This window comes from Diadema setosum, chromosome 6, assembly GCF_964275005.1.
Source record: "Diadema setosum chromosome 6, eeDiaSeto1, whole genome shotgun sequence".
In the NCBI taxonomy this organism is placed as follows: Eukaryota; Metazoa; Echinodermata; class Echinoidea; order Diadematoida; family Diadematidae; genus Diadema; species Diadema setosum.
Genome location: NC_092690.1, coordinates 27,045,556 through 27,059,377, shown reverse-complemented (window position 1 = coordinate 27,059,377; position 13,822 = coordinate 27,045,556). Strand labels below are relative to the sequence as shown.

At 39.4% G+C, this 13,822-nt stretch overlaps 2 protein-coding genes across 2 annotated transcripts; one reads left to right on the top strand and one right to left on the bottom strand.

The window, feature by feature from the left end:
• Nucleotides 1-743: 743 nt before the first annotated feature.
• On the bottom strand, nucleotides 744-6,773 carry LOC140230052 (small ribosomal subunit protein eS25-like). The gene is made up of 4 exons (XM_072310259.1): nucleotides 6,720-6,773; nucleotides 3,306-3,389; nucleotides 2,130-2,313; nucleotides 744-947 (listed from the first exon to the last, which is right to left on the bottom strand). Exons 1-4 carry the CDS (start codon nucleotides 6,720-6,722, stop codon nucleotides 874-876), a joined length of 345 nt encoding a protein of 114 aa, XP_072166360.1. The 5' UTR covers nucleotides 6,723-6,773; the 3' UTR covers nucleotides 744-873.
• Nucleotides 6,774-7,157: 384 nt separating this feature from the next.
• LOC140230051 (transcription termination factor 4, mitochondrial-like) lies at nucleotides 7,158-13,163 on the top strand. The gene is made up of 3 exons (XM_072310258.1): nucleotides 7,158-7,358; nucleotides 9,024-10,035; nucleotides 10,326-13,163. Exons 2-3 carry the CDS (start codon nucleotides 9,048-9,050, stop codon nucleotides 10,715-10,717), a joined length of 1,380 nt encoding a protein of 459 aa, XP_072166359.1. The 5' UTR covers nucleotides 7,158-7,358; nucleotides 9,024-9,047; the 3' UTR covers nucleotides 10,718-13,163.
• Nucleotides 13,164-13,822: the final 659 nt, after the last annotated feature.

Sequence of the window (13,822 nt, the reverse complement as noted above, 5' to 3'; positions counted from 1 at the left end):
ATTGACATAAGGATTGAGAGAATGTAGCAATATTAGTAGAACACATCATTGAAAGTTTGAGGAAAATTGGACAATCCGTTCAAAAGTTATGAATTTTTGAAGTTTTTGTGCAGTCACCGCTGGATGAGAAGACTACTGCAGTGTATGATGTCACATAGGTACAACAATATAAGGAAAATATCAAGAGAATTTCAAAAAATTTCATCTTTTGAAAAAAGTACACATTCCCTTGACTCATTACTGACATATGTTATGGGTAATATAATTCCCATTGCCTTTAGAAAGAGGCAAGTCAAGTGCTCTTTAATTATGCGAAAAGAGAGTGAAAATACAGTATATTGAATTTTCTTTACATTTTCTTTATACTGTTGTACTTATATGACATCACGAGCCTTAGTAGTCTCCTCATCCAGCGGTTCCAACACAACAATTGTAAAAATTCATAACTTTTGCATCGATTGTCCAATTTTCCTCAAACTTTCACTGATGTGTTCTACTAATATTGCTGCATTCTCTTAATCCTTATGTTTATGAAGGTGAACTTGTCCTTTAAAAACACCACCAACAACCAAATATACACAGAAATCCACTGGTGGGACACATTTCAAGGGGATAGAGCCCTTCTTAGACTTTCCTACAATGTGGAAGTTAGAAATGAGTGATTCCCAAATACAGCTGCAGCAAAGGCAAATTCTGACACACATTGAGAACTCTGAAATGAGTGGAAGACAGCACAACAGTAATTCCTCTGTATACACTGAGTCATTTATTATACATCACCAGGTACCAATCAAGCTATTATTCTGTACACCCTGTGGGGGGTAGCGCGAGGTCTTCATGGCTCCCCTCTTCTGCCCTTGCCAGCTGGACAACCTATGCCTCCTGTCCCTTGGGGTTACGAGTGTAGATGATCTGCGAGTGGTGCTTCACCACCAGCTTAATCAGTCCTGCGAGACACAAGGGAGAGAAACAAAATACAAAGAGATGAGACAACGCCACACACTGGCACTGGTCCGACAGTCCCAGTAAAAATCACTCCCACACCAGTAACTTTTGCAGGAATGGACCAGTGAAAAATGGGAAAACTGGGTACCTACTGGTCCGACCTATCTGTCTGGCCAGTAGAAAATAGGGGTTAGTGTGCAGCCTTGGATAAGAGGAGGAGAAAATGGATAAAGAAAGGCAAAAGACAAATTCAGTGGGACAGAGAGAGATAGAAAGAGAGAGTTACGAAAAACACAAGATACGGAAAACAGAATGCAAAAAGTGTTCAAGAGAAAGCGTGTGAAACAAACAGGAGATAAGGAGGAAAGGCAGTATGGTGGTTCTGTACCACGCTTTTTATTCCTCTTAGCGCATTACACATCCAAATGATATCCAGGTTACTGGAAGACAATGCCCAGTGCATTCAATATAATACAAAGCACACAAACACACACACACACACACACACACATTCAAAAAAAGTACACTAACCTCTAGAAGTTCCCTTCAGTGATACAACTGTACGTCAAAAATTTGACAGATTTCTTTTTTGTTTTTTGTTTCATTGGAGATTTCAGAGGCTACCTTTTAGTCCATCATCAGTGTCTATGAAAAAAGGAGCATCATTTTTGAAAGGCAAAGGAACGCAGTACTGTTAATTTGACATCACAGGCTTGACATCTACACTGTATACATGTGAGTTTCGAGAATTTCACTCTACTCCTTCTCACAGTTCAAAATAAAGTTTGTGTGTTCAGTTCACACAGTTGTTACAGTGATACAGCCCTTGTAAAATATCAGGCATTTCTAACTACAACTTCCTGCTAAATCATACATACGCAGAACAGTTGTTGGGAGCATCTCACTGTTGTAGTGACAAAACCTTGTATCTCAAAGATGACAGATGTTCAGGGGAGTGGAAAAAAAACCCCAAAAAATATGGTAGCCAAAGCACTATAATAAATGGAATCATCTTTTCTTTGACGTGCCATGGTGGCTTCACTTTGGGGTAAGACAGCCAGGATTTGGACAGGGCATCATTAAATTGATTATCTAACAATAAACCCCCAAATAGTCATTTTCACCAAAATTTGAGATACAACTACAAGGTTTTGTCACTCCAGCGATGAAACAGGATGTCTTACCTTTCCTCAGGAGCTCCTCCAGGGCATACCTAGCGAGGGAGCCGCGGATCTTGAGACGTTCAGAGACCACAGATGGTGTGATCAGCTTGTAGGTAGGGACTTCCTTGTACAGCTTGTCATAGGTGGCCTTGTCAAACATCACCAGGTTGTTGAGCTTGTCACGAACTTTGCCCTTTGACCACTTCTACTCGGGTCATCAAAGCAGATGGATAATAAGAATAATATATACAATGTTTGTAAGTATAACTGACATACAGGAGATATAAATTAGTAATGTAGTCTACAAGGAGATAAACTGTAAGATTAGTATACATCTACACAAAGTCATGATTGTATTGGAGCATCAGTTTTGGTGGTTCTAATATTCTCAACACTTACAACTATTTTTTACAAACAATTCCTATGGTATTCAATAAACAAAGTATAATGGATGAGCACTTTATCCATTCGCTATCTTGTACTCTTTCTTTGTTTTCTCACCAGCAATGCCAAAGATGAATATAGGACCACACTGCAGCATGAACATAAAAATGCCAGGAAATGGTTTTCACAGGTATCATGGTTTTCACAATCAAATACAAATTAACTTCATCCCATGACAACTTAATCAAGCACTCAAACAAATGAAGCAAAATATACTGTATTTACAAGAATTTGACAATCATTTCAACAGTTAGGAACAGAATAATACTGTATCAGTTTGACCTGAATGTGTTGTGCAAAAACAGCATAATGAGAAGAGGGAACTGTACAGCTCACATGGAAAAGCAAAACAGATAATGAGTAAAAAGAGAGAGATGGGTTGCTTAGTGCTACATCTCAGGGAAATAAGTAATGGTTGGCATAATAACAAATGGAGTACACAGAAATAATGCTGTTGCTACTACTTGTCAGAAAGTACAGCAGCTTCGGTCAGGGGGATTTGTTACATGAAAGATGAAATGAGCATTATGTAACATAAATTCACATCATCCACCAATAAGAAGATATAATCTTCTTCTTATTGTAACTATGGAGGGTTCAGGTGTTTGAAACACTTTCATGTCGCTCTAAGTTTACTAGGAAAAAAAAGCAAAACAAGCACAAAAACAGAACAGAAAACGAAACAAAAGGCTCTCAGTGACAAAGCGACCTTCGACAAGATTGCACAGATTTCACACTAGATGATGTTCATACCTTCTTTTTGGCCTTGCCTCCACTGCTAGACTTAGCAGCTGGCTTGGAGGACTTGGAAGACTGCTTGGAGTCCTTCTTGGGAGGCTGCAGATTGGACATGGAAAGAGAGAGAGAAAAGAAAATGCTACTGCTGGCTATCAAGGACATCACTTCATTGACATGCTTTAATAATGAGATAAGAATCAGAATTTACACTAAAACTGTAACACTATCATTTTGCCAAATATGGTATGAGGTAAGAGAATGTTTAAAGGGATGGTACCGTATTGGTGGAGATGAGAATTGGGCTTTAACTTTTTGCGAGATACCAAGAAAACACTGATGAAATAGTATAGAGCATACCATTTTAAGAGGAATTTAAAGTTTATTTGATGAAAATCGGGTTTGGAATGACTGAAACATAAAAAAACAATGTAAAACAAAGCGATTGTAATAAAAGGTGGGTCCCACATGCATATTAGAATCACTCTGTTTTGGATATCTCAGCCATATCAAAACCAATTTTCATCAAATAAATGTTGAATTCCTCATAGAATTACATGCTCTTTCATTACATATTTCATAAGAGGTTTCTCCTTATGCCATCAATGTAAGAAACCTGAAATTAGATTTCAACCAAAACTATATGATTCCTTTAAGCAACATACTGCAGGCTAGAAATCACATAATATAATGATAGACTCAACTTTTCCAAAGGATGTGCAATTTAAGTCCCCTGTTAAGATATAGGGTTGCCGAAAAGGCGCTGAAAATTGAGTAATACGCCGTTCTGTTACAGGATATTTTGCTTATCGCAAGCTAAAGAGTGTGATGGTATCCGCAAAATCACAAAATATTTAAACAAAATTTCCGTATGTGCCGATGCAGTTGCTAAATGAACAGGGATTGAATGCAAGTGCCGACTCGCCAGAATTCGGACACCAACGGGCGCCGCAACGTCCCCTCCCCGATGCAACCTTGTGCCAACAAGGTATGACAAGGCACATGTCATCTTTCAGCTGCCTTGTACGTGCACTGACATTGATCGCGCATAGTGCACATCCAGATTCTGGAGGGGCCAGACGGATGCAAGTGGATCATCAAACAAGGTGATATATTTGGGGATTTTGTGAAATTCTATGATGTAGTTTAAAAAATCAACATTGGGATAAAAGTCGTTTAATATATTTTACATTGTTGTAGATCATAATTTTGTGTGTATTATTTTAGTCACATTACAGAAAAGCAAGCAGATCTATAAAAAGTAGGATTTTAAATGGATTTTTGGAGGTGACTAACACTTTCCTGTTGTGAACGACTGTGCAAGTAGACTATGTGAAATGTGATAAGTGATAAGTGTCCAGATTGCAGAGGCCGGCCGAAAACTGGGGGGCTTCACTCTAACATTACAGTAGGCCTAGGTTACTGGTAAGGCCTATGCTGTACTAAGTCTTGATCTGTAACTGTTACGAGTTATGAATATGGAATGGCCAGGTAGGGGAATTAACCAGGTCTCCTCACTGCCTTCGGCAAAGGCAGTGAGGAGACCAGCGTACGAGTACGTAGATATGAAAATGCATTTTTATTTTGATAACGCCCGGAGCGCCCAAGAATAACTTTCTGATATGATACATGAGACTGGAGAAGTGGTAATGCATTGAAGCCAGAGTGCGTCTCCACAAATCCCCATGCACATGCACATTAATGCACAGTCCTGCTACGTATAGAAAGGGGTTCTACTAGTATAGTAAGGGTACTATACTACTAGGTCTCGCGCAGGGACTTAATGATCGCTCATAGCGTGACTGCGTATAGCAAGTAATATTACGCGTAGGACTAAGCGCAAAATTTGCCGATACGCCCATGGAATAAACATACCTGACAACCGCTAAACATGAGAAGGAAGCAGGTAAGAAATTTTGATTTCAAACAAATTTTTCACTAAATTTCCAATTTTTTGGAACAAAATTTTTCACTAAATTTCCAATTTTTTACCTTATAATTTACCTACCTTAGCTTAAAATCTTTTTTAAGGATGTTGTAGCCTGGACGTGTCGTCTCGCTTGTCTCGTTTGTATGATCGTAGCCGATAGAATTCGTAATTTGTCCGATCGACCGTTTATAATATTCTACGAAAGCCGAAGCACGTTACAGCCGCAGAGAGGGGCAGACACTTTCACGCATGAAACTACATCAGTTCGGGAAACCCACTCACAAGGGGGGCCCCTCCTTATAAGTAACCCGTCCCCCTTATAAGTAACTCCATCCCCCTTATAAGTAACCCCCGGGGCACCCCTTATAAGGAGTCTCCACGCTTTTTTGCAATGCAACGCGAAAATGAAAGGACTGCGGCAATTCGCTTGATTATGTCCATAAAGCTTCACAAGTTTCCTAGTTACTCACGAAATTTGAGCAAAATCGGTTTGAGGCATCATATCTAAAATCATGGATTTAAATGCGATGTCAAACGACCCATGCGAATGCTGAAATGCGAGCGATTACTGGCGTGAGTGTCGCCAGGCGCGGCGGCGCGGCAATGTTTGAGTGCAGACGTGGCGACTGACCTCCGTACTCAGTCGCCACGTCTGCACTCAAGCATTGCCGCGCCGCCGCGCCTGGCGACACTCACGCCAGTAATCGCTCGCATTTCAGCATTCGCATGGGTCGTTTGACATCGCATTTAAATCCATGATTTTAGATATGATGCCTCAAACCGATTTTGCTCAAATTTCGTGAGTAACTAGGAAACTTGTGAAGCTTTATGGACATAATCAAGCGAATTGCCGCAGTCCTTTCATTTTCGCGTTGCATTGCAAAAAAGCGTGGAGACTCCTTATAAGGGGTGCCCCGGGGGTTACTTATAAGGGGGACGGGTTACTTATAAGGAGGGGCCCCCCTTGTGAGTGGGTTTCCCGAACTGACATAGGGCAGCTGCGCGACCTTTACATACCCCGAGAAATTGAACGCATAAAATTAAGTTCGACATACAAACGGCGACAGCGCACTACTCCGTCATCGTATCATCTGGAGATTCTGGGAGGTGATTTTTCTGCATTTTCGTGATATTTATTGAGAAATTCAGGTGCGATTGTGGAATAATTCTTATTATAAGAGCATCACAAATTTTCGTGCGCGATATCTAGACCCCTCAACCATACAATATTACTACGGCTTACACCACACAAGGAACTCACGCACAGCTCAGCATGCAAAGCGCAGCGACTGGCTAGCCGGCTGGGCTGTGACCACACTGCGAACGTGCCGTAAGTTTACATGTAAATCACACGATAACATAATAATAAACATTGATTACATTTCACAAGGGTAATGGGAGTGTAGGCAAATTGTCTTATTTATCAGATCTTTGTTATTTTGTCCATCACACCACAGAGCAGTAGAAATTTCAAGAAATTTGTGAGAGGTTTACAGTCATACCATGTTCACGGAGGAAAATGTGCGAAGAGAGAGAGAGATATTAACAGGCTCGTCCTTTTTGTTTAATTTTTTTTATTTCAAAGAAGTTTTCCAACTATTATTTTTCATGTAATCTCATCATATAAATAATGAAAAAGTTAAAAGAATCTTTTTCTATGTTTTAATATTTTATTCACAAATTTACAAATCATAACCCTCTGATAATTATTTACGATCTGATTACATCCATTTGCAGGACCGCGATTCGGATCGGATTCGCAGTCATCTCACTGAACTCTGATCCGATCCGATCCGATTTATCAGGCGCAGCTGCACGCGTACGTCCATGCGAAATCAAAAGTCCACATAGTTAGTCGCAACGAATCGTCAACGCAGTCAGTCGCAATTTAATGAATCGGTACCGAGTGACCATCATACATCTCTGCTTCAGAGCTTCGGGCTGAGCTCCGAGAGCGCAGATTTACAAGCTTTGTTAGCTAGCTGTTGCCAGATTTTATTGTTCAAGACTTTTTTTGTACCTTCTACACTGTAAAAGTATTTATTTTCTGGGCAACATCGATCAGCGTTATCGAGCTTGCTTGGTTTGGCATGGTTATTTAGCAAACAAACTGGACATTGGCCACATCCTCGGTCCCACTCGTAAGTTTGTGTGTTAGTTCAGATAAAAATCCCCTATTCGTGATAATTTACATTGATCATTGCAGTGTAGTGTATGACATAATGATACATGATGATGATGTTGCATGGCCATGGCACTCTTGTTGGTAATGCAGGGTGCTAAATAAGCACTTGCCCGATTGCCCGGGGCAAGTGAAAATCAAATTCGGGCAAGTGTTTTCGAACAATGAGAACAAATGTTTTCCCGAATTGGGCAAGGAAAAAGTTTTGAAGCCACTTTTTTTTTCACTTATTCCCCCTAATAAACCCACAAAATTGAGCATACAGAGCCCAAAGAAAAGATAATGGCTGTTTAGTGATGCAACACACTTTATATCTCATTTCAGCAACTTTCCAAAAATTACGTTCGAAGAAGCCCCAATGCAATGCATGCAACGCCCCACGGCATGTCGCGGCAACACTTAATTGGACCGGCCAAGTTTGTTATGTTTAATATGCCATTGTGTTTGTGTGTGAATCAATGTGTGATGTTTTATATTCAAATAATTGTGTTTTATTTAGCTCTTGACTTGCACATGATTTTCTATATTCGTTTTTGGACTGTCTTTTCTGGCAAGTAAAATTAACATTCGGGCAAGTGTTTTGCAGCAAATGTGAAGTGGTAAAATAAAGTTATGTAGCACCCTGTAATGGTATTGGTAAATGTACCTACCAGGTACTCCGTATTTTCAAGTAGAGTCTTGAACTAAAACTACCATGGCATAATATCGCAGTTCTAGAAAGTTTTACTAGTATCCGACTATAGTAGTCCTGTAGTCCCTTACTAAAATATCGTAAACAGTTTTTTGGGCACCATTTCATTTTGCTTGCATTAAGCCATTAGCTTTTAATATTAGAATATTTCAATTGATACATTAAATACCATTTAGGCATTAGTAATCATGGTAACAGATGTAAGCCTAGACCTATGTATTCTTGTTACTACTAACTTTAGTACTATGTTAATCTGATTAAAACAACAACAACAAACAAACCAAACAAAAATGTCAAAATGTGACCCTTTAGTTTTGTAGTTTGTGGTTTTGTGTGAGTGAAAATCAGTTACTCATTGTTTTGAGAATTACACCTGTGCAAAGCGTGACACCGGGATCTGGAGACTCAATTTTTTTTTTTTTTTTTTTTTTTTTTTTAGTGTGTGGTTATTTCACATTGGTACTAAGACCTCTAACTTAACTATGTTAGAGGTCTAATGGTACAATGTAGCTTTGGTATCAGCAGACAGTCACCAGTAGCAGTATTGCAGAGGGGAGTAACCTCAAAATTCAAGCAACATCAACTAATAACATTTGACTTAAGTTGTAATTTGTACTTGACGTCAGACTAAAGAACCCAACAAAACAAAACACAAAATTCTAAAAAGTCTGATTAATGAAGATGCCCACAGGACAGGACACCATGATGAATGAACTTCTTATATCATAAAATGTCATAACTGTCCTTTTGTGTGTTGTGTTTGTGTGTGTGTGTGTGTGTGTGTGTCCGTGTTTAGTACTCCTTGTTTCACACTAATTACAGTGACCTTGGAATTAAAAAACACACACACACACATTTGAATACACTTCAGTACGTTCTTGAAAATACATAAACAAGCCGTATGAATAACTGTTTTCTTTCCTTCTTTTGCAGAATTTTCACTGCACAGGGATCACAATGGCATTGCGAACAGTAGCTCAGAGATATGCATGGAGGTTGGAGACAAAGCCACGGCAGACCTGGATGTCCGCTTCCCACATATCTGTGACTGCAGCTTCCATTCACACCACACAGCATGCACAGTCTTGCGCAAGACTGTCAACAAACTTTTGCTGTCCTTCAATACCAGTACCTCGTAACCAAGTACCCTGCAGAACTAATGGGTCACATGGCTTCTTGCCTGGGAGTGTGCTGGTTTCTCGAATGCGAGATTGCATGTCTGGGCAAACATGCAATAGATGGAACCACTCATGGTCTGTTCAAAATAAGCCTTTGTTCCCTGCAGCCATTTCTCTGCCGAGATCATGGACACAAATTAAGTTAGGAAGAACATTCATGGTTGATCTAATTCCTGTTGCCCCGTGCAGTACTGTGCATGATGAACTTCCATCAAAGGGAGCGGATCCTATAACTTTCATAGACTCTGAGGAAGACCATGAGTTGTTCGTGGAACAGTTGCAGAACAAGCTCCAAGAGAATCATCAAGGCTTAAGGACCCATGCTGTGTCAATCAAGAACCTAAGACCCCTGGTCAGTAGGCTCTTAGCGTATGGTTGTGAGTGCAGGAACATCTCAGCATTCCTGGAAACCAATCATGGCATCCTGGCGGTCAAGTCAGAGCAGATCCTGAGGGTCATCGACTTCCTTGAGGAACTGGGATTGAGTTGGCCAAGGCTGCTGAAGGCCCTCGGGGGGAACACCCGTCTCTGGAAGGCATCTGTTGACCACATGCAGCTTCGTGTTGCACTGCTGCGGAAGCTAGGCTTCGTGGAAGGTAGGCTACAGAAGGTGGTTGCAGACTGGTCCCAAGTCTTGACCCTTGGCAGCACTGAGCTAAAGACAGTGGTCAGGACACTCATGGACAAGTGCGGCTTCACCAAGGCCGATGTAGTGACCATCCTCTCTGAATGTCCGTCCATCCTTGCTGAGAACCCAGATACCTTAGGTAAACAAGCATGAGCAGTTTAGTGAAAGTTTTAAACTGTTTTCAAGTGATTAATTCCAGTGATCGTTTACTTTGAATTTGCTTTTCTTGCGCAGTGAGTACGTGCAATTTCTAAAGAAGTTATGTGTAATGAATAATTTACTGATATTCCCACTTCATCTTATTATTTTTTTCTTTGTTAATTGACTTATTGCAAAGGGAAGGCACACATAAGCATAATATATGGATCATAGATAACATTCATTTATTGTAATGTATTTTGCTTTTGTGCATACTATACTTCCATGCAGAAGTGAAATTCCAGTATGTGTACTTCCGAATGGGGATCACCGATAACTCTAAAATGGCGAGGGCGAAGATCTTCAAGTACTCCCTGGACCATTTGCGCTGCCGTCACCTCATCCTCGAGCGACTAGGCGTTTATGTCCCACCGGACAACAGGGGGCGCTTTTCCAAGAAGAACCCAGCCCTAACCGTCATCATGGACAGCTCCGATGGAAGGTTCGCTAGCAAGGTGGCGGGGGTCAGTGGCCGGGAGCTGCAGGCTTTTGCGAGGGTTTTGCAGGAAGAGGTCAAGCGCGAGAGAGACGGAGAAGCGCTGAGTGATGATAACGAAAGCAGTGATGATGACAAAAGCGGTGATGATGATGATTCGTGGAAGGATGGATTTGAATTTGACTAGGATAAGACTGAACCCTTTGACTTTGACAAGGTCGATTATTCTAAGAAAAGGTGACACTTTGCAGCCTCTAGACCTTTGATACCATGATATATAACAGCACTAAATTATCACATGACTGTTGTAAAGAGCAATTGAATGAAGTTGGTAATTTCAGATCAGGAGATGAAGGTAGGTAAACTATTGTCTGTTCGAAGTTTATGCAAAAGAACCAAGAATGTATCATTCAGGATGAGACTGAAAGTGGCAATGTGTTTAAAAAAACAACAACACAGAAATGTGTGATACTAAACGTGCATGCAGGTATGCATATAATACACAAAAGAAAAAATTATAGATGTTATTATATTTTGTTCTCCGTCTGTCATACAGCATAGCTGCATTTGTCAGCTTGTGTTCAAGTTCCCTCTGAGAATAAACTATGCCAAGGGTACAGTGCATTCCTGGTTAAACACGGTTATAACAAAATTTCGGTTACAATGAAATTTAAGAATTCAGACCACAACATTATCCGCTCTCTGTTTTTTTCTTGTTGTTTAGTTGTTTGGTTATAATGATGTTTTGATATAATGGAAAAAAAAAAAAAACTGCCGGTTTCAAGGACTTTGTTATAACGCGAGTTCACTGTATTATGTTCAGGGAAAGCTCCAATTTTGCATGCTGAGATACAATGTAGTCTACTTGCAGTTTGTATCTCTTAATGTAGTATTCTTAATGTTTGGCGTGAAACCGCGACTTTCTCACTCCAAGGTTATCTGAGGGGCCTGCGAGTATGTGCCCTAAATCCCCGGCAGGCCTACGTGTACAGTGGACTCGAAGTCCTCTGGACCGGCAGTTTTCTTTTTTTATATCAAAATTTTGTTGTAACCGAACAAATAAACAATAAAAAACATAGAACAGATAATGTTAAAGCCTGAATTGTTACTTTGGTGTAACCGTGTTTGTTATGACAGGAGTGCACTGTAATGGGATACATTTGGCACAGCAAAATCTAGCCCAAGAGTTGTAAAAAGGGGAATGTAGACTGTATATTGACTTTTTTGATCAGAAATTTCTTTTAAAAAGGGGTGTTGTTTTCTCTTTCTCTATGTACTCCTTGAACATTTACAGAGAGGTTATAGAATATCTTGCAAATATATCAAATTCTGTGATCAAATTCGTTAAATTCCTACTAGTTTTGAAAGCTCACTCCTCATTTAGGATTAATTTAATGTTGAAAAGTAGAGACATTAGCCCCCAGTTTTCCCTTGACTGGATAGTCTGGAAGGGCATTAGATGCATGACATGTTTTCTGGGTCTGTGCATATACTTTTCATTATATCATAAAGTACAATGTGCTTCATATGTGAGATGAGGGGAGGGAGTGCCTGTATTGAAACTGAATTAGAATTTGAAAGAAGAATGGGGCATGAAACTTCACTAATGAAACTTTTTGATTGGGGCAAGATGTATGTTGCATGAAGCAGTAATAATAATGATAATAAACCATATTTTTATAGCACATATAAAAAAAAAAATAGATCATTGTCTCTATGCACACGGAAGGAAGGAGAACTTATAAAGAAGTACTGTAAAAGTGGAAATTTTCAGGGTGTTGAAATTTTCGCGCATTTCGCTCAACCAGAAACTAGCCCGAAAATAAAAGCATGCGAATATTTTTGCTCTCCACATGTTCCTGTGCGTGATGTCTTGATTCCGCGGAATTGAAAATACGCTAAACTCTTCTTACCCGGCCAAGCGCGAAAAATTTGTCGCGCGAAAATATCCACTTTTACAGTAGATGAAAATGAAAAAGAAAGAGAGAGAGAGAGAGAAGAGGAGATAAACGAGATGAAAAGAGACAAAACTGTGACTTATAGCTAAAGCGTATTCCATTGACATGTAATACAGAGATGTGTTTTCAGAGACACTGAAAATCATAGATATTGTATCAATGTGTGGGTAATTTGTTCTATAACTCTGGTATCTGCGGCTGCTAGTTAAAACAATCTTGCACCATATAAATTTGTTGCTATTGTGGGAATGTACTCAAGAAGTTTGAACTTAGAGCAAAGGTCTCTTGCCGGACAATATTTGTTATCTGTTGTAAGTAAAGCCTTGTTCTTGCAAACACATATATACCACGATTAAATTCTTTAAGTCAATGCATTGCTTTACTGGCAACCAATGCGGTTGTCTTAAAAATTGGATTGATATCATTTGAAGCAATAAATAAACTTTAATGAGACAAAGATGAGAATGTTATGGCTGTGTCATTGGTACTGACTGATGCATCCTCAGGGAACCACACACACAAAAAAAAAAGATCTCACATAGTGATGTCATCTGATTTGGGCTCTACAAAGACAGGTTGCAAAATTTTTCTGTAATATTTGACTTTGTGTGTTCGAGTAAATAAATTTTGCAGAGGTTATTAATGGCAGTTTCCAATGAACATGGTAGTCTTGATATGAAGAGTTTGTTTGCAAAAACCGATAAGTCCATATTTGCTAAATGGAGATATTTGCGATTAAAGGTCAAGAAAAATAAAGAGAATATTAAGAAAATTTTTGCTTCTTTTGACCATAACTTCAAAAATATACCTTTATATGTAGTGACCAATATATCATTTAAAAGGTATTATTTTGTACTTTATGACAGAGATCGTACTTCAAAATCTTCAAAAATGGACTTATCGGTTTTTGCAAACAAACCCTTCATATACACATCCAGCAGAGTCATTTTTTTTCTCCTCCCAGAAAATTTCAAATCAATTGAGAATGGTGCATGTCCATAATTATATCTGAAGGAATACACAGAGTATATACACGTATCTATAAAACAGAAATGATTGTATGTGCAACAGAAGCTACAGGTGTATAGGAGCATTTTTATGCTGTCTGAAAGGTACTATGTGAAGTGGGTTACAAGCAGTATAAGACGGATTATAAGAGCATTCACATTTTCCATGCAATAGTGATGTGTCTGTGTTGGATATGGTGGTACATTGTGCACATAATTATCAGTCTGTTTGTATGTGTGTGTACAAAGTATATCATGAGATGAGAACCAGAAGGGTGCTATTGCATTCTAAAGGTTTGAGCATTAAATCAACATGAACCAATCAAT